The sequence below is a fragment of the Sparus aurata genome, chromosome 6, assembly GCF_900880675.1.
Source record: "Sparus aurata chromosome 6, fSpaAur1.1, whole genome shotgun sequence".
Classification (NCBI taxonomy): domain Eukaryota; kingdom Metazoa; phylum Chordata; class Actinopteri; order Spariformes; family Sparidae; genus Sparus; species Sparus aurata.
The window spans coordinates 24,289,807-24,309,979 of NC_044192.1; the positions used below are offsets into that span (position 1 = coordinate 24,289,807).

Sequence of the window (20,173 nt, forward strand, 5' to 3'; positions counted from 1 at the left end):
AGAAGTTCTCGAGTCCTCAAGTATCATATTTTTTTCTCACTTTGAATTGAAACCCATAGAAAAACTACACCAAAGAAACCCAAATGGTCAGCATGTGATCCACTGACCTCAGACAGCTGTGCCACTTCCCTGCAAAACTAATTTTACTGGAAGCGACTGAAGGCAAAGCAGAATCAAAAGCAACACCTCACCTTACATTTCTACCCATCCACAGACATTGAAAAAGATTATTCATCGCTGATTGTTTAAATGTTCTTTCCTGTGGTTTTTCATGTGGCTGCTGTTCCTACTACATAGTGTTTGGTGACACAACTTGGTCACCATTGGATTAGTGCTGATGCCAATAACTAAAAGGGAAATTTCTTCAAAGTGCACTAAGAATGAAAGTAGACAAGTCATGACATAAGCAGAAGCCTGAGAAGAGTACTCAGAGCTATCAGACCTACTGAGACCTTTTTGCTCCAACCTTTGAACCATATTGTGCTCTCTGGAGAATGGTTTGGATGATCACAGCAGCCAGGTGGAGAGGTCAGGGCGCACGGTCTAATGTCAACCACCTGGCGTGATGTACAGCCGCGTACATACTCCAAAGACACATGCAGGCTTCAGACAGACAAGCCGCGGAGGCGATAAAGTTAGACCTTTGTGTAATCCTGCTGACAAACCAACCAACCGACAGATATGGAAGGAAGCAAAAGCCTCAGTATAAACAAGATAAATCCCATGTCAAATGTCTTTACTGGAAATAAACCTAAACATTGCATCAGGCACGAATTGTACCCTGTATTCACCATGCACACACACTAATAATAAACACATGGGTTGTAATCAAAGCCCAGACTGCAGAGGGGACAGCAGAGGAGAAAATAGTCGCTGGTGCCTTCATTATTTGTGTGTTTGCACCGTGCAAGTCTTTCTAGCAAAGCACTTGAATACGCAGCAGAGTATTACGGTCTGTACAGTTTACAGTCACAGCTTATACATAGCAGCATACCCCGGGGCTGAGGTGTTGTTACTGATACCGGCTGCTTATAAATGGCAAGAGGGGCAGGAGACACTCACCGTTGACAGTACAGGGGGGAAAGTGGTCCAAGAGTGGTGCCAGTCCTAATTTCAATGCCATTTTATTTCATGTTATTATACCGTTTTCCATATGTTTGCGAAAAGAAAAGTCAATTCACTCTTACATTTCTGAGAAAATGGACCTGAAAATGGCACGTAGGGTGCTTTTGTTGGTCTGTTTTATTCTTTATGGTTGTGCTCATGAATATATTAGTCTTTTTACTCAGATTCATCAAAACATTTATGATGAGCTGGAGACAAAATCTTCGCAAAGTGCAGTGTGATTCGTAGTTCTTGCAGCCCAGAGTAAACATTAATGATAAAGCATGTCTGTAAGCATGCAGCTACACGTCGCCTCCACAATGCAGAAGTTACTTATTTGTATTTTGGCAATGCTTTAGCGGAACACACAGGTTACCAGACAGTGTTGCCTTTAATTACCAGGATGCCAGATAATAAGTTGGCCACTTCTCTTTTCAAAACTGAGTGAATCACAAGACTTTGAGCGAGAAACAGGCACTTATGAACGCACTCTCTCGGGGTTTCCAGAGGTGGTGGTGTCGTAGCAGAGGCAAAATATCACTTACCCGATCTGAAGGTCAGGCAGAACGAGGTAGGCAGGTTCACAAAAAGTGCGTGCCCACTTCTCTGGCGCGCTCTGATAAAAAACCAAACCTGCGTGGCAACACCAGAAGAAGAAGAGGAAAAAAGGCGAGTTTAAAAGAACAACAGCTGTCGGTGGTTTTCAGTTTCTGTGTATTCCCACAGACCGCCGCGGTGTGTACAGCCCCGCACTTCGCAAGGCTAATTTGTTTTCGTTATGACCGTCGAGATTTTGTCACAACTCGGAGCGTCTGCGGTCACCTGTGCCCCCACCAATGGCACAGCGCAGAAGGGGGTTGTGGGAAATGTAGTGTTCTCGCATCCTCGAGAGGCTGTGCGGTATTTTGAGACGATGACGTGCTGCCTGTTGACCGCAAAGAGTTTTTTTTTAAGAGGTCCTCTAACTTGAGCCAAGACTCTTCCAAAAACAACAAGACTATCGTTTTCCATATCTATAATGAGACGCCTCTCTGTCTACTTCTGTACTGTGGCTTCAAGTTTACATGTTTATGACCATTTAGTTTCGTTTATATTACGTTTTTATGTTATTTTGTGCGCAACTCATCAATTCGATCCTTAAACTTGGTAAATCTAAATTCCTAGTTCAGTCGTAATGTGAACATATATATATATATATATATATATATATATATATATATATACATATATATATATATATATATATATATATATATATATATATATATAAACTGTTTTAATGAGGTGGCCTGGTATTTTCGAGGCCACGATAATAGCTAGTTTGAACAGGTGGTCTTAATGTTGTGTTCAACCTTTTTAAAAGCAAAGGTGCTTCTCTTATTATAAGAATCACCTCATGTCTGACAGCTGTGCAGCATTTGAGGCTGTTAGGTGTTCAATTTAAAGTATGTGATCTTTTTATGTTTGTTTCACTGGTCAGTCGCAACAAAAGCATGAGAAGCATCCATCCATACAGATATAGATGTCTGAAGGAGGGTCGTGTATCATTCAGTGACAAAGAAAACCAACCTTAGTAAAGTGGTGCATGAATAGAACATTGTTCAATACCCAGTATGGCCACAAGAGGGAGGCAACGTGGAAATTAAAAATGTAGAACAAAGAAAACAAAGACTGGTGGCACTTTGAATGGGCAGTTTCAGGTTTAATTTCAGTGCAGTACGTGTATTCTTCTCTGACAAAACTACACCACCAACTAAAACAATCAAATGCTGCAAACAGAACTGCTGACTTCTGCTACTGCGTACAGCCATCAACAAACCTTATTATTTCTAGAAGTTTAAATTAAATGTGGACAGTTTTTTTTTTCATTTACAAAACAAGTATATGTGCAAATCAATTCAGGTCAAATTATTTTGGATGTGTCTGATTGGTGGGTAAATCAATAATCAAGCATGTGATTGGTATGATTCAACTCATATTCATTACTCATCAGACTGACCACTTTAAACACTTTGAGCCATTCAAAGTTGAGTGAGATTCCACAGGAGGCAGTAGGGGATACATAGTGCTCAACATGACACAATCAAGACATTTTTTTTAGCCAAGAAACACCAGCAACGAAGAAAAACACAGCCCAAATCAGCAGATGAGTGGATGATGTCTGAGGTAATTCATCTCTTTGGCCCCTTCAGTATAGTGCAGTGTTATTTATATTCACATAATACTTAAGTGAGGCTGCTTTGAAATAAATACATCAAAAAGAAAATATGGTTTTAAAAGAATACTAATAGATTATATTGATGCAACACTGTCAAAATCAAACCAATGCAAAATCAAGATATTTCAGACTACACTTTCAAGTGAACATAAAATCAAACCAAAGGACAGTACAAATGTTCCACCCTGTTAATCCCAGAGTTTTCTAAACTCCTCTAGTAACATGTAGGTTCAATATGCATCAATGCCATTCGTGTAAAATAACAGCAGACTTTTGAATCCATTTTTGAAGCTGAAAATACACACGATCGTCTCTGCCAAGTCCGTACAGCTGAGCTGATACATCACACCTCATTTACCATCTATCAACTACCCTCCACACTGTTTACTTTGTCAAAGTTTAACAATTGTTAAAACAATTTCTAAAATTCTTGTCATCTCAAACTAATTTCAGCCTTGACCTTCCATTCTGATCTGATGGTAGCCTTCCATATATAATTAGTGATTAATGTTATGACATTTATTTTATTTCTATATTGCCCAGCCCTATTTCTCCATGTTTAAAAAAAAAAAAAAAAAAAAGGAACTGCTGAAGATGCAGACTGCTGGAAGAGTAGAATGACTGCCATTGTCATGATGTGGATATTGTAGATTTATATAAATAGATGATAAGCCCAATCTCCCTAAGAATAATGTACGTGAACTACATACATCGCAATTGCAGGAAAAACTATGATGTTGAGGGTGTGGGTAGAGATGGTGGATAGGCATGCAACATGTTTGATTACGACACCAAGATGAGGTTAACATCCCATCTCAATAGTGATCTTTTTAAACACCTAACAATGACAATCAAAATGTCCAAAACTTTGTCATTCAACATAATCCAGGGCTCTGCAGAATCATCCACTATCATATTTGTGTTTGGTGGGGAGGATGAGATAACAGCCGGGTTCTTAGAGTGATGTTCTGCTGTTGCATCATCTGAAGGGGTAGGACTCCTATGTGTCGGGTGAGGAAGGGTACTGTGGATGCCACCAGTCCATGATCCTCACACTCTGTACAGGATCCAACACCACCAGGGTCCCGCCCTGATCTCCCCTCTTCTTTCCCCGCTGGAGCGGTGAGTCATGGAAAAGCAGACGAACACGGTGGTGGCGCATGTCTGTGCTGACGTTGATTGTGAACTGCAAAAAAGAATAAGCAAAACAGTTTGGATTAGGAGAGGACTTTTTGTACTTGGCGCCCATGTTAATTTTTCCATTAGTTCATGGTCAATAATGCTATTTTAAACTTTGGTGCAGAAAAAAGATAAAGCACACTGTTGGCAAAAATAATGAAATACATTAGTTGGTGGATCTTTCACAAACATGTTGCTCATAGGTTCTGACTATCTTTATTAATTTTGAGTTTTTATGTTGTGACACAGACCTACAAACTATAATAGACTGTAGTTTCCTAGGTGTCACCCCAACCAGACTTCCTAAAAGAGCTTATCACAAGAGCTTTCCCCAAATTCTTGTAAGCGTACGCCGTTACCAGTCTCTTGCCTTGTCCAAACCTATTTCAAGCCCTTCTCAAAAAACTGGACATGGCCTGCCAGTTCTTATCAAACCAATGCTTCCTTTCATTCATTAAATTTAAGAGGAAGCTTTATGTGAATTGCTAGCAGATAAGAGCTGCTTTGTTGGATCAAAACACACCACATCACTCTGCTGAAAGTCTCTCAACCTTCTCACGACTACTGACACTTTCCATTGTCCTCCAGATCTGAGCACTATCTTGACACAGCTGATTCAACATCAATAACTTAACATATATACAGTTTTTGCCTTGTCATACAAACAGTTTTCTTCTAACATAGGAAGCTCTATGTAATCTTTGTCATCACTTAACTGTGGTGTTCTCAGGGACTGATAACAGTGTTGAAGATCACAAAATAAAACAACACTGGTTCTCATTCAGTATCTACAGTTATTTTAACTTGCGAAACTGTCTTAATTAATTTCAACATTTAAAAATGTTAATGCTTGATGCCACCTACTATGTCAAAAGTTGTTTTTTAAGCCCTATAACTGAAAAAAACAACAACTTTAGGATAAGAGTTAAAAGAACAGTATGTGCTCTCTATCATAAAACACTGTAGCCAAGATTCTTCAAAACATAAGAGTTACTAACCAGGGCCAGCGTCATGCCCATGACCACAGGGGTGTAGATGTAGTTGAGGGTGGTGACCTGAAGCATGTAGCAGTCAGAGTCCGGGTTCGAGTGGACATCTTGATATTGTCTGGGCGCACACAAGGATTTGGCACAACCATTCTTACCGTGTCCCTGCTTTGGATGTAGATGACCACAGCATTACAAAAAAATAAACACAACAGCAGCAAAAACAAAAGGTTAGCATTTATCATGGCTGATTTTAAACAACCGCTTTTTACCTGCTTTAAAAACTTGAAGTTGAACTCCCACAATGCCTCTGGACGAGTCCCTGAACAGGGGACCTTTCTGTACCAGGCCAGTAAACACTGCAAAAAACATTAGCACATAAAACCAACACATTCACACAGGGCTTGCAGCAGTATCACTGTATACCTAAATATTAAGACATAAAGGCATTTCGATAAAATCGTCTCTTCGTTGTAAGTCAATCACATGTGATACTAACAGATGAACAAGCGAAATAAAGAAAAACTTTAGCACCACATCCATACAGTAAGGTGATTGCTTACACATTTGTTAGCTTACCTTTGAGTTAAGCAAGGTTGTGGGTGTGGATTCTGGCAGAGCAGGAATTTTTGAGACACGCGAGTCAAACGGCTCATACAAATGGAAAAGGGAGCGAATCACACGAGCCCGTAAACAACGCATCCTGTCAATACAATCAGGTTGCAGACGAAATGGCAGGTCAGCATCAATCCTGTAGTGTCTGTGAAGGAGAGGAGGGAAAAAAGGTAGAAGAACTCAGTTTATTCTATTACTTTGCCAATTAAATGGAGCACATTGAAGGCATTTTACCAGGTAATACACCTGGATATGGTCCTTCATTTGAAACTGAATCATGTATTATAGTTCCATTGTTTATGACACAGGCACAGGTTTAATTCCAAGCGGCAAGTGTCTTTAGCTTTGAAATGTTCACCTCATGGCCAGTTATAAAATCACCCTTTGACAAAATACACCAATTAAGTGAAATTCCATCAAAACTGCATTCTATTCACAGTTATACTTGGTCTTGAGGACTTAACAGTAACATCACACTCCTCCAGAAACAGTGGGAGGAGAAACAGAATCACTAAATTTTCTCTAAATGCACACCATTACTCAAGAAAGCAAACTCACCTTCTGTAGAGCCTGGTCCAAAAAGCTGCAGTGCAAGTGACTGTCCATGCATTTCTACAGATCAGAGCAAATCTGCACACATCTTCAGGCCGAATGTAGGAGGCGAGCACTTCCCAAATATCCACTGGATACTCGTACCCATCACTGCTCTCACTGCATTCTGTGGAGACAAAATTCAAACGCCCTGTAAGTAAACACCCTGGTAAGATGGATGTACACCCCACTGTACAGCTTATTCCTCTATATCCATATACCCTTTCTCCTCTTGTGTTTCTTCTTGCGGGCTGCTTTACTTTCATTTTCTCCATCCTCTTCAGGGTCTAGTTCATCACTGCTTTCCAAAGCGTCTTCTTGGACACTCCCTGCAGATGAGACGACCTCCTCCACCGCTCCCTGAGATGCTTCCAGGCCGCAGAGTAATTTTACTGAGACACACAATGTTAAGGTGAGCACTTGGATCACCTTTCCAGACAAAGCATTTGACACTGCAATCTCAGATCATTAGTATAATTACAAAAATGTCCTCACAAGTTACCTTCTTTTTCAACTGCATTTGCAACAGCCTTCTTCACCCTCCCTGACTTCACAACGGCTGGGTCAGCGTCAGCATAATCAGCAACAGTGACTAGATAAAAGATACACAATTCCTCTGTTACATGACTTTAACAACATTCATCTGCCTTTTAGCTCTTGCTAATACCAGAAAACACACACTAAGGCGACCGCAACAAGGTCTCACTCTTAATATACTGTTGTAAGACGTGAGAATCAAAAAAAATGTATATGCAAAGTTTTACATTCACAGGGGAAAGTATATCATTTGAAGCTGACTACACAGTGCTAACAGTGGGCGGGATAGCTTGCTAGCTGATGCAATGTAACCTACGTTATATTACCTGATTCCGAACAAACGTCCCCGGCCTTAAATTTCAGCCGTTTTCGGTTCCCTTTCTTGGGCATGTCGACACCAATGATCTGTGGAAGCTTAACGGGCCTGTGGGTCCTGCCATGTCTCTATGGCAAGCGGAGGTAGAGAGAAAGAAGGAAAAATGAGAGAGAAATTGAAAAATGTTCCGCCAGGATCTTCAGCCATCATGGAATGACGTAACGAGGCAAGTCTCGCGAGAGTATCGTTGTTGTTGTGTGTACCTCTGTTGCTGTACTGCCATCTGTCGGTGACTGCCAGCAGTTCAAGGATGTGTGACCAAAATGTGGAGAGGGAGTCTCGGTCCCAACATTTTATCTGCCAATTAACACTTTCTTTAATTGAGTGACTCCACATATTACTCCACATTAAAACCCCTCGAACCAACTGCACTAAACTAAAGACTATTAGAAAAAGTATTTTATTTGTCAATTCAGTGTTAATATTCTACATTACAGAGTATAGCTGCAGCCCTTATTAATGGTTTATACGAGAGAACATCCCTGTATAAGAAAATACTAAAGTAAAGCAGCAAAAAAAACGTAGTTGTTTTATTGTATTGTCTTTCATTTAGTTAGAACTCTGTTTACACTGTGCACTTTGTTTTTTTTCTTCTACTGAGCCTAATGCTGATATATCAATTGCCAAATATTTGCACTATCTCTACTTTATTACAAAAAACATGTTTTATCAGTGCTTTATTAATTTGATATTGTTGTTCATGCCAAACTTAAAAGAGTCTTTGTTTCAAACACTGTCTGTTTGATTTGAGACTGCGGTTCACTATCTGGGGTGCTCATTATATATTCATTTTAACCAAATGTCTGTTGTATTAACTGACAATAAGGGCTCAATGATGCTGACCAACAGAGAAGTAAACATCCATCTGGCTTTGCTGAAGAGTTCCTGTGACACAATGTAAGAAAGTGCCTGAAAGCAGATACTTGGTCAGTTTGTCTCACATCAGGTTGCTAATGCACAACACTAAAGCTGCCCAGGGACCATTGAGCCAGGTAGACTTAGATAATAACCATAGGTCAGAGAAGAAAGTCATACTGCTTAAAAGATCCACAGTGCTGTGCTAAGTGACCTATGTCTTTTTTGAGAAAGTGCTGCAGGCCTCCACAGAATCATCTCAGAATGACTGTGGACAACACTGTTGTCATGGCCTTGAAAAGTCCACAGCTCTTTATTCGCTGCAGTGCTATCTATTATCTTCTTAGTACCATTTTTGTAAAACAAGATATTGACTTTTATCTAACTGCCAAATATAACCCTTTGTCATTAAAGGAAAAATATTATTTCAGAAAAATGAGACCTAAATTGTGACCTGAGCAATTAAGGTGAAAGTTTGACCTGTTCATGTCAACACTAGCGTTCTCTGGGTGCTTTGGTTTCCTCCACAGTTCACAAACACAACAGCTGGTAGGACACTCAAAATGAATGTAATTATGAATCAGAATTTGAATAAAGGTGTTTTGACCTGGTTTAGCTGATTCTTTGGACATTGCTGTCAAAGAGCTGTAAATACTTCATTCAAAAGTAGTTATTATAGTCAGTGGTCAAGAACCGTACTTACTCTACTTAAACACTTGGGCTTTACTTGAGCATTTCCTTCTACTTCTGCTCAGCTACTGCTACTAGTATATATTATAACTATATTGTCCAATATACTGATATGGGACTTGCTGCATAGTTTTTTTTACTGGTTTGATTTTGTACTTAATATACATAGTAAAGTAAAATCTAGAATGCAGAACTGCTAAAAGAGTATTTCTCCAGTACACAGTGGTATTGCTCCTTTTACTACTAAACTAAAGATATTTGAGTGCAGTAACCATTAAGTGATGGACAGATTCAGCCACTAGGTGGCAATAAATGGCCTTCTGTGTCCAACTCCAGAAGTGAAATATAATGGAGTGAAGGCTTTTAAACTTAAATGTATGATCTCTTTGCACTAAGTGTGTGAACGTTAACATATATATATATATATATGTATAAATGTATATGTGTGTGTGTGTGTTTTTGTGTGTGTGTGTGTGTGTGTGTGTGTGTGTGTGTGTGTGTGTGTGTGTGTGTGTGTTTGTGTGTGTGTGTGTGTGTGTGTATGGATTTATTGTAATCAAAATCACAAAGAAAATATACATCGACAGAGCGTTTTTAAATTAAATCTTCTAAGAAAATGAATAAATGACATGATATAGGCCTATGATATTTTTAAATGGTGAGACGTATTCCATAACTTGGGTTCAAAACTGACTACAGAATAGAAAGACTCACATTTAGATATAATTTCCTTAATCTATCTATGATAATTCATATCAATTCTACATCAATTCTACTTTACCCTGATTTTAACGGATGAAACTACTCTTTTAATCAAATCCTTACAACTGTTATCATCCACTTTGTTAAACAGCAGCCCAACCCCTGCAGAACTTCATCATTACAGTATCATTTAAACACAAATGTGATCATGGTGTGCTCAGTCATTAGTGAGCTCTTTATCACCAGCACTTTGTAGGCTTTTAATCATTTTCTCTTTACACTGAACTGCAACTGTTTTACTGTTGTTGTTGTTGTTGTTGTTGTTGTTTTGTTATTTTTAAGCAAACACAGGTCACTTGTAACTTCCCAAAAAGTCAATCAAGAGCAGTGAGGAAATACAAAATCAGATCTGTCTCCATAATTTGAAGAAAGCACAGCAGCTCATATAGTTCACAATTCATAGGAATAAGTCTAGTCCTTTTACTAGTCAGCTAATTGTACTAAAGTATATTAAGGGATAACTTCACCCAAAAATGAAAATTCAGTCATCGATCTACTCACCATCATGGAAAAGTCAAGTGAAGTTTTGTAGTGCACAAAACATTTCTGGGAACTTCACAGCAAATCAGCGCTGTCGCATTCTCCTTAACAACTGAAGTAGATGGGGATGTAAATAGTTTTTTAAATGGCTCCTTGTGAAAATGTGAAAGTACTTTATTAACACTGTTTTAAAGTGGAAATCTTCACTGTATTTGCTAAGCTAAAAGTGCTAGCAGCCGACCTGTCTGAAGTGGGTGCAAAAGCTCAGCGAAGACTTGGATTATGGTGTGAGATAAGTTGTGAGGAGCCATTTTATGATGTTTAGCTGTTTTTTGTTGTTGTTGTTTTTATGTTTTGAACCAGTCCCCATCACTTTTGGTTGTTTAGGAGAGTACTTCAATGCAGTTTTGCTGTGAAGCTCCAGAAATGTTTTTGCGGACTACGACGCTTCACCTGACCTTCTGTTGGCAATGACTGAATTGTCATTTTGGGTGTACTCATCCTTTAAGAATAAAATCACTCAGAAAATGTGCCCTGAGACTGTCACACTGTACATTAAAGCATTGGACAATAACTGCTCATGTGATGATGAGCAGTTCTTTTCGTTATGGATGAATCGACTGCTTATCTTCTTCATTAATCGACTGGTTGTTAAAACATTTACGATATAGTGAGGAATGCCATGTCCCCCCTGCAAGTTTCGTCCAACCAGCAGCCGATATTCCTAATATTTCTAATCTTAGTGTTGACGTCAGATCCTGCAGGGGGCGCTGCACCAGCTGCCTCTGCGCTTTGGTTAAACTGCCGCCGCCGCCAGAACGCGCATCGTGTCTCTGGAGCTGTCAGATCATGAACGTGCTCAGCGGTACTGATGTGAAAAGTTAATTACATTTTACCAGTCAAGGGTCAAGCGTGTGCTAACAGTGGGAACATGATACTGGTGTAATGTAGAGGGATTATGCAGCGGCGTTAATGAGCGTCCGGCTCATTCCGCTCCTCTCTTCTGTGCCACATGCGCATGTGGTGCAAAACGCTTATAGGCTGAACGCGGGGAGTTGCTCCCTTATTTCCAGAGCCGTAGCATGGTAGTGACAACTGCAGATTCCCGTGTGTGTGTGTGTGTGTGTGTGTGTGACTGAGCGGCTAGCTGTGTGTGTGGGAGGAGGAGTGAGCGTCGGCTCGGTGGCGGTGTGGAGAGATGGAAGCGGAGAAGGCGGATGCAGATAAGACTCGCTCTCACTGTCCCCGAGACTAAGGACGCAGATAAAGCGGATACTTCCCTGCTTCTTTTTTTTTCATTATTTATTTTTTTATTTCCCTGCCAGTGTGCTATGATCTCCGTCGTGCTCGCGGGCACCACCCCTCCGATCCAAACGCGCCCGTCTATCTCTGAGCTGTCAATCATCTCACGCCGGGATTTCTACATGTGAGTGCACGGCGCGCCGGGCAGGGCGGATCTGCTCACGGGGTGAACAAAACGCCGGTTAATATGGACGAAAGGTCAACGATCTTCTCAGCATTTCACTCACTCTGATTAGGTAAGGCGATGTGAACCTTGAGGGTGCACGTCTGATGCACGAGGGGATTCAATGCAATGGGAATAAGGCGCGCATCTGCGACTGTATAGGCTGCGTTAATAGGCCCTCTTATCAGTTATTGTAAGTCTGTTTATCAGGCTGGTAACCCTCATATCCCCCCCACCCACCCCTCTGAATCCCGACAGCGACACTGTCCTATAGCCAGACCACAGAGCAGCAGGAAGGATGATGTGCGAGGTGATGCCGACCATCAGCGAAGGAGACTCGGCCGGTCCTCCCAGAGGCACCGGCAGCGTCCCGAACGGCTCGGACCAGGAGGCCAACTTCGAGCAGCTGATGGTCAACATGCTGGACGAGAGGGACAAGCTGCTGGAGTCCCTCAGGGAGACGCAGGAGACCCTCATCCAGTCTCAGACTAAGCTGCAGGGGGCGCTGCACGAGAGGGACGTGCTCCAGCGGCAGATCAACGCAGCGCTGCCTCAGGTGAGGAGCAGAGGGAGGAGGGGGGGGGGGGAGGAGGAGGGAGGAGGGAGGACGGTTGGCTGTGGTGTGGTGTGGTGCGGGGTGAGATGGAGAAGGATGTTGTCCAAGGAGGCAGTGACCACCATGTACATAGTTTGTGGTATATGAGGTTCACCATGGTTGGTCCAGACCTTTTCGAGGAGATGATCGCTCATGATGCTCGGGCTGGATTTTGGGCCCCAGAAGAACTCCATGGCCCCTGAAAGCTCCAGGCTCGCTGTGTATCATCTGGTCTGTGCAAATGTCATCGGAAATTTGATAAAGAATGTGCACCAAATGGCATTTTAAGAGCATTAGGGTGGACCCAGCTTGTCGTGGAAAGCTCCCTATGGCAAAAATCATCATTTCATTTTTGTGCTTACAGTAGGCTGAATATTCCCCAAATAATCTGTTTTTCCAAGGGGAGATACAGAAGGAAAAGGAACGGGGGCGTTAAAAAGGGATGGTCACCTTATTTTTTCATAGGGGCTTTCTCACAGGTTAAAGGTGCCGTATGTAGGTTTACCCTTTCTTTGCAGAGGAATGTGGTTTCTTGCCTTCGAGGTGCTTCTTCGTTATCTTCTCATGTTGGACTAGACGCTACCATCACTCACTACCGGCTCCTTTGAGGTACAAAGACGAGACAGGACGTGCAGAGGCTAGCCGGATTTAGCATGCCAACTGCAGCAGACATGACGTCAACGCTCTGTTGAATATTTTATTTCATTTTAACTTGTTTCACACTAAAATTCTTACCTATGGCTCCTTCGATAAGGCCATGGTGGCACTGAAGCCGATTGATTTGGAGCCAATTTAATGACATCATACCATTAAGTGCAAGAACCAAATCTAAATAGCCTCGCCTGAACAGTTGAACATGATTGCTAAATTCATGAGTTGGAGATCGGAGCATTATGTTTTGGTTTTTTTTTAGCTTGGATTTTCCTGCGTGTACACACCTGTGCTGGGAAACCCCTCTAACCCTCCCGCACGTCCCGGGATATCACCGTGAGAATGACGGGGTAGATGATGGGGATGTTAGCACACATACCACTTCAAAAGCTCATGAGTGGCGGCAAGCCAAAAAGGAGGGTCTGAATGTCTCGTAGGTAGTACGTTGAAAGGTTGATGGGTGGTAGATGGAGTGGGTTTTCACTCGCAAGGAGAACTGTCAAGGTGTGGGCCAGATGTTGAGAGGGTAGGGCTCGAAACAGCCTCACCTCTGCATGCCTGTCAGTGGTAATGTGTGCGAAAGGAGCTGATGGCGTACTGGTGGGAAATCTTAGAGGTTTGTAGCCTCTGTGTGTGTGTTAAAGTGTGAGAGAAGGAGAGCTGAATAAGGGCTGTTGCAGCCACTGAGCATGACGACAACGAAGCCTCGGCGCAGAAAGCTGTGCTACCCTCTGACCCTCTGGTCTAAATGCGTGGCATGATGTCACAGGATGGTGTGTGTGTGTGAGGCTGAATGTGCGAGGGAGAGAACCATGCTGACGATGACAGCCTCACTGCAGCCTCTTGTGAAAGAAACATGGCCGCTTGCTAGTGTACATGGCCCTGGGCTGCTTGCTTCCACACATGCATACATGTCTCTCAGTGTGTGTGTGTGTGTGTGTGTGTGTGTGTCACAGAGAGAGAGAGAAGAGAGTGGGAAGAGGCTGTCATGCTTGTTTTCTAATCCTGCTTGGTTCAGCGTAATGTTTTATTCTAGCAATAATACAAGTATTAGTTATACAGTCATAGACCTCGGGGACATTATGCAGACATTATGACTGGCGTGCACATGCATAAGCTGTCTCCTGCTCTCTCTCTCTCTCTCTCTCTCTCTCTCTCTCTCTCTCACCCTCTCCCTCTCTCTCTCTCTCACTACACTACATACTCTCATGCACGCGCACATGGCAAACACAGCAGTGGTCATCGTCTCCACACCAGCCTCAGAGAGCGGAGATGACGATGATGATGATGATGATGATGATGATGATGCAACAGACAGTATGGTTAGTGAAGCAATACTGAGAAATGAGAAAAAACTCTGGTTGGGATTGATTTCTGCTCAGTTTTTCTTTGCTCAGCTGAAGGATGAGGATCGTCTGGCCCCTTGATGCGTCAGTGGAAATCGCATCTCATAATGATGAGGGGGAAGTGTGGGAAAAAATAACATACTGTAGTATCTGATAACTCAAGTTTGGGTGTGATGAATACATTAGAGCGGTGTTGGCGGTGCTGCTGACCCCACCATCCTATATGTGTCAGTGGTAATTAGGCGGAGTGTGGTGTGTTTATGCCCTCGACTACACTACAACATCGCGGCCCCCCTGTTTGCTCTCAGCCCTCGGGTCAGCACTGTCTACATGTGTGTCGCAGGGGATGTGTATTTTTCTCCGCGCGTGTGTGTTCAGTTCTCTCTGCTCCTGAGGTGTGGACTGATGTATGACTGTTGGCACAGCAGGACGGCTTTTTTTTGCCCAAATTCAACCACTCCTCCTCTCTCCCCGTCTGTCTAAGGTTTGTCATCTTCACCTACGAGGCGTGTGCACGGGCGTGTGCACCTCTGTATTTTGTTATGTCTTCCGTAGGATTCCTGACTCAATGGGACTGGTCTGACCCAGAACTGTCAGATCTATGTCTCTCTAGCACATGTGCACGCTCAAACACACACACGCGTAAAACACAGGCTCAATGCGCCTTAATGTCGTCATTGTTGAAAAATACATAAACCCGCCTCACCTTGGCACTGGCATGTTCAGGTTTTCAGTTTGCCTCAGCAGCGTCGTAAAAATGGGACAACTTTGCCATTTCACCGCACACACATTTAGAGACTAGGATGGATATGTTCATTAGCCACAGAGAATAGAGTTTCAGATTAACATGTCAGCCCATTACAGGGAAAAATGCCTTTAATACAGCCCTCAGAGATGGGCTGGCCCATAGACAAATTAGGTTTTATACACACAAGAGAGCCAGACACACATGCTTACGCTCGCTCGCACGCTTATAGACACACACACACACATACACACACACACACACACACACATAATGCCCGTTCCTCTTCCGTATGAGAAAAACTGTTCTGACACCGTCAAATATAATGTGCTGTGAGGCAGCAAGTGTGTGTGCATATGTGTGTGTGTGAGACGCATAGAGAGAGAGGAGACAGTGTGGGAACTGTGTGTGTCAAACAAAGCAGGTCACCATTCCTCTTCCATCAATAATCCCTGTGTAATATATTTCTGTATTATCACTTTATTGTATTATTAAGTTTCCTACTGTGACTTGGGAAGGTGCCACTGTCGATGGGTTACTGCCGTCATAAAGTATCGTGCCTGTTGGGGGACTTGTGAGAGAGAGATTATTGATGAAATTGGAGGCAAATTTAAAGGTCCAGTGTGAAGGATTTAAGGGTATTTATCGGCAGAAATTAAATATAATATTCATGTTGTGTTTTTATTCATGTATAATCATCGAAAAACAGGAATTGTTGTGTTTTTGTTGCCTTACAAGGAGTATGCCATGTTGCTCATCTTTTGCATTTTTCGCTTCAGTTCAGTTGGTGTCTGTGTGCGACCTCACTGGTAGATGCCACTAAATCCTAAAATTGGACCTTAAATAGAAATAGTCCTACATGATGGGAAATAAGTTTATGTGTTTTCCTGCAGAGAGTAAGACGGGACGATCGATACCACTCTCGGTGTGTTAAGAACAAAGCTGGAGATAGGTGTCAGGCACTTAGCCTAGCTTAGCATAACGATGATGAGAAACAACTAGCATGGGAGTCATATTTAACTGCTGAATACTGTTTTTAATGTTTTTGACAAACAGTTCAGTCTGCCGAACAAGACTACCGAGAAAGCTCTGTTGGGATACAGATTTAACAGACAAGATAGAACGTGTTAATTAGAGCTAAGGTGCGCTAACAGTGTCCTAACACTTGCTCCATGGCTAAAACACAGACATATGATTGGTTTCAATCTGGACCCATTAAGAGAAAAAGCCTTAAATATCTAAGTATTCCTTAAAGCAAAATCATGGAACTATATCTAAGGTAAAACACTTACATAGTGTTGCTTTAAGCCCACAAATTTCACTCATTAAGATGACATTGCTGCAAAAACACTACTCAACCTCCAAAAACAGTAGTTTACATCTGTCTTGGCTTTCCAAAGTGTGTTACAAACTGAGGATGTGGGGTTTTGAAGATTTGAACGCATGTTCACCATTGAGGAAGGATCGGTTGTTGGTTTCTAATTGTACAATCCAGCATCTTGAGAAGCTGATCTGTACGAGGGACTAAAAAGAGAGTTATCTCTTAATTTGCTCCTTTGATCTAATGCCTAAATTATAATATTTGTTTTCATGAATGTGGAGACAGGACGGCACAAAGCGTAGAAGCTCCACAGCAGATCCCACCGCTCCAATCACACAACCTCCACTCGAAACAACAAATATTTGTTATTTAAATTTCACCATGAGTCAAAAGCGTAAAAAAAGACTCCAATCCTCCATTTTTCAAAGAGTGTGTGTACCTTCATGATGCGTTTCATGGTGTGTTTGGTGGTGTGTATGTGTGTGTGTGTGTGTGAGAGAGAGAGAGAGTGTGTGTGTTGTGATGTTTGGACACCTGTTCCAGTCAGACACAACACTGGCTATTTTTGCCAGCATACAAATACGCACAGAGAACGACATACACACACACACACACAGACACACACTATACACAGTCCTCACTGCCCTTCCCAAACAACAACTGTCCTGTTCTGAATTGTAACCTATCTGTCCAGGCCAAAACGCATCTACCTACAGACACACACACACACACACACACACACATACACACACACACACTCAACCTTTTGCGTGTTTACTAGACCTCACAGGTGTCACCGACCTATCCTTTGACTTCTCATTGTTTTACCCTTGTAAAGACACATAAACACAAACTTACACACGCGTATCCTGTTTGAGAACATTCACTGAGTCTCTATAAGGAAGCATGCGCACCAAATGCCTCAATGTTTTTGTGTATTTAGCGCTCTCTCTGCCCTTCTTCCTTTTCCAGGTTGGCGTATCTTTTCCAAAATCTAGATGTGACGCAACATTTTTTCCACTCTTTGATTTATTGCCTTTTTCCCCCCAGTTTTTTGTTCTTCATTATTCCTTCTTTCTATTCGTCTTGTTTGTGACCTCTTTCTCTCCCTCCGTCTCCCCCTATTTCTCTCACACTCCCTCTGTCTACCCAAGTCATCTATAACCCAGTAGTCCATTGTCTGGTCCCTTAGACAGATCTCGCCCCCCTACTACTCCTGCAGCCGACCTTAGCCCACAGCACAACACAGTCTATATGGGAGGGAAGGTGACAACATTGCTCACTGTTTAAAGCTCTGCAGAGCACGCTGTTACTGTATGACAATGCAACACTAAGATACAGTGTATTTTCATCATTTGGTCTGGATGGAGATGGTTGAGTTAAACATAATAAGGTAGATCAGACAGTTTTTAGACTGTATGTTATAGAGGCTAAGCTCTTGTACATTATTGTGTTTAGGCATCCGTACTGAGCAATTTAGCAGCAGCTGAAAATCTTGTTTTGTTGACACTCCGTGGTTTAACTTCTAAGCTTGCTGCAGTGATGTATAAGTGTACCCCAGGGTGTGTCAGTACATTGTGAGTCGTGACATCCCTATTATGATTCCTGCTGTGAGGAGTACAGTTTGTTTACTTTAGCCGTCCTCAACCAGCTGGCCATGACACACTGGTGGGCCTCAGACCCCCTAACTAGTGGCACATGGAGGCAAATGGTTGTACTTTTATTTGTGGATATGTTTTGACAATAAGAAGTGGGCTTTAAGCTACAAAAGGTTGAGAAACCGCTGATTTATTTCATGAAAATATCAGCCTGAAAGATTTGTAAGTACCCATGTGTCACTGTGTGCCTGATTAGGACAAATAAACTGATCATAGAATGTACCCAGCACAGTATTGCAGTGAATAAAAAATAAAGGAACCGTTTTTGATATATGTTTTAGTTTAAAAGATGAAAAACAAAGTTAGCAGGCTAACCTCTTAGCCTATGATTTAATAAATTAACACTATAAATTCACAAAATGTCACGAAATCAAATACTCATGCATCTATAGTTCTTACCAAACAAATAAATACAACCACACACCTTCTGAAGTCATGTTTCTCTCTTTTACCATTCTAACACTGCGTTGTTAACTCATCGTAAAACACACTTCATTCAAACTCTTCACAATCCCCTCCGGTTTGGCCAAAATTATTCCTGAATTCACTGATTAAGATGAGAATTATTCCAGCTCTACACACCATTTTCACCCACTGCTTATTTCTGACTCTCTTTCACGCCTCTGCATCTGCATACCTCTGCTGTCCCCGCCTGCTGAGATTTCTCTTCATGGAATCATATCCCCGATCAGAGCCGCTGTACATTACCTCTGTACTGGATCCCCTGTCTTCAAACTGACCTCCATTGGAGGTTGTGTTCAGTCCCAGTTGGGTGTGCAGCCATTTTCACTCTCACGCTGTGACTCCCTCTGTGATCAGAGGTCTTAATTCAGGCAAACTTAAGGGCCACTGGCTCCATGGCTAACTGAGCCATGAGCTAATTAGCTACAGCCGAGGATTGCTAGTAAGAACAGCAGCTATCAATAGCCTGCCCTCTACGTTTTCGGATCTACCTTTCGAATTCTGGCAATATATTAAAATGACACCTTTAATACCCTCGTACCTATTATATGGTAATAGTTGGGTCGGCCAGGAGAGAGCAGGGTATTTCACACTACTTGAACCAAGGCCAACAGAAGGGAGCCTTGCGGGGTTGGTCCTTGGCCATCTTCGTTACTGTACTGGAGGTGTGTTTTGCTTACAGGTACAGTGTGAGAGGGAGTGCATGTCACAGCTAATAGACCTTACACTGCAGAGGAAGGAAGAACAGCTCCAAGATCCCTCCTGCACTGTTTCGAGGTGGCCTGAGCTTATCATGACACACACATTTAGCAAGGCACAAACACTCTTACTCACAACTGCACCCATCCCCAAACAAACAGAAATACACACACACGCCGCCTGTGTTTTCCTAAATGTCAGCATGCGCCGTCTACGCGTGCGTTTGTATGTGTGCGAGCGAGCGTGCCCAGGGCAAGTGTTGCTTATGCATGGATGGCCGAGGCAGCTTTGTGCACCATGATAGGAGAATATTGAGGAGGGTGGGCGAAGTCAGTTGAGAAATTACCACAACCCCATGGTCTGCTGCTGTAGTCCAAATCTTGTGCTATGTGTTATGTAAGAACCAAATAGTGGAATTTAGGTTGATGTGGAGGAAAGTGGAGCATGAAGTGAGCAGCTGAATGTCACCAAGAAAGCCTGTAAGAAAAGAGGGAGGAAGGGAGGCAGGGAGAGAGAGGACAACGTTCTTCTCTACAGAGACACAGTCCTGTCCACATTCTTGCCCTGACCTTAACTACACCAAACCTTTGCTCATCCTCAACCATACTGAGCCTTTATTACTGAGGCACAGGGTTTAAAGCCTACCTAAATGTTTTTCCTGTTGGTCCGTCAGTTGGTCGGTCTGTGAGTTGGGTGGTCCATGAAAATTTCTCCCACCCTTTTGCGAATGTAGTTTTCACCCTGGGAGAAAATTTGACGTGGGCAAAGTGTGTGTGTGTATGTGCACACGTTTTTATGACCTATTGGGGATTGTCAGGACCAATATTTTTCATTGGGA

At 42.4% G+C, this 20,173-nt stretch overlaps 3 protein-coding genes across 12 annotated transcripts in view; 1 reads left to right on the forward strand and 2 right to left on the reverse strand.

Annotated features, from left to right (window-relative positions):
• Nucleotides 1–1,926, reverse strand: part of tfeb (transcription factor EB) — a 37,246-nt gene extending 35,320 nt beyond the window's left edge. For all 4 annotated transcript variants that reach the window (XM_030420816.1, XM_030420807.1, XM_030420813.1 and 1 more), the window contains exon 1: nt 1,650–1,926. The gene's annotated coding sequence lies outside the window, so the exon portion shown is untranslated. The remainder of the gene's footprint in view (nt 1–1,649) is intronic.
• Nucleotides 1,927–2,781: 855 nt separating this feature from the next.
• Nucleotides 2,782–7,784, reverse strand: tmem183a (transmembrane protein 183A). Of its 2 annotated transcripts, none has more exons than XM_030421482.1 (8): nt 7,557–7,784; nt 7,196–7,285; nt 6,915–7,085; nt 6,661–6,820; nt 6,067–6,247; nt 5,760–5,846; nt 5,500–5,652; nt 2,782–4,508 (listed from the first exon to the last, which is right to left on the reverse strand). In XM_030421482.1, exons 1-8 carry the CDS (start codon nt 7,618–7,620, stop codon nt 4,323–4,325), a joined length of 1,092 nt encoding a protein of 363 aa, XP_030277342.1. In that variant the 5' UTR covers nt 7,621–7,784; the 3' UTR covers nt 2,782–4,322. The 2 variants fall into 2 exon arrangements, with proteins under 2 accessions (XP_030277342.1, XP_030277341.1); XM_030421481.1 differs by having other exon boundaries at nt 5,500–5,655.
• A 3,425-nt stretch (nt 7,785–11,209) lies between these two features.
• Nucleotides 11,210–20,173, forward strand: part of ppfia4 (PTPRF interacting protein alpha 4) — a 61,224-nt gene continuing 52,260 nt past the window's right edge. For all 6 annotated transcript variants that reach the window (XM_030419694.1, XM_030419695.1, XM_030419696.1 and 3 more), the window contains exons 1-2: nt 11,210–11,931; nt 12,117–12,414. In XM_030419694.1, coding sequence (XP_030275554.1) covers nt 12,157–12,414 — 258 coding nt within the window. In that variant the 5' untranslated portion in view covers nt 11,210–11,931; nt 12,117–12,156. The remainder of the gene's footprint in view (nt 11,932–12,116; nt 12,415–20,173) is intronic.

What these genes read in the sequence shown, in the direction of transcription:
- tmem183a (XM_030421481.1), bottom strand. Translation starts at nt 7,620, where the DNA reads ATGCCCAAGAAAGGGAACCGAAAACGGCTGAAATTTAAGGCCGGGGAC. An exon ending in CAACCTTGCTTAACTCAAAG is followed by an intron (nt 5,847 to 6,066) that starts GTAAGCTAACAA and finishes TGTTTTTTGCAG; the next exon opens with TGTTTACTGGCCTGGTACAG. An exon ending in ACTTCAAGTTTTTAAAGCAG is followed by an intron (nt 5,656 to 5,759) that starts GTAAAAAGCGGT and finishes CTACATCCAAAG; the next exon opens with CAGGGACACGGTAAGAATGG.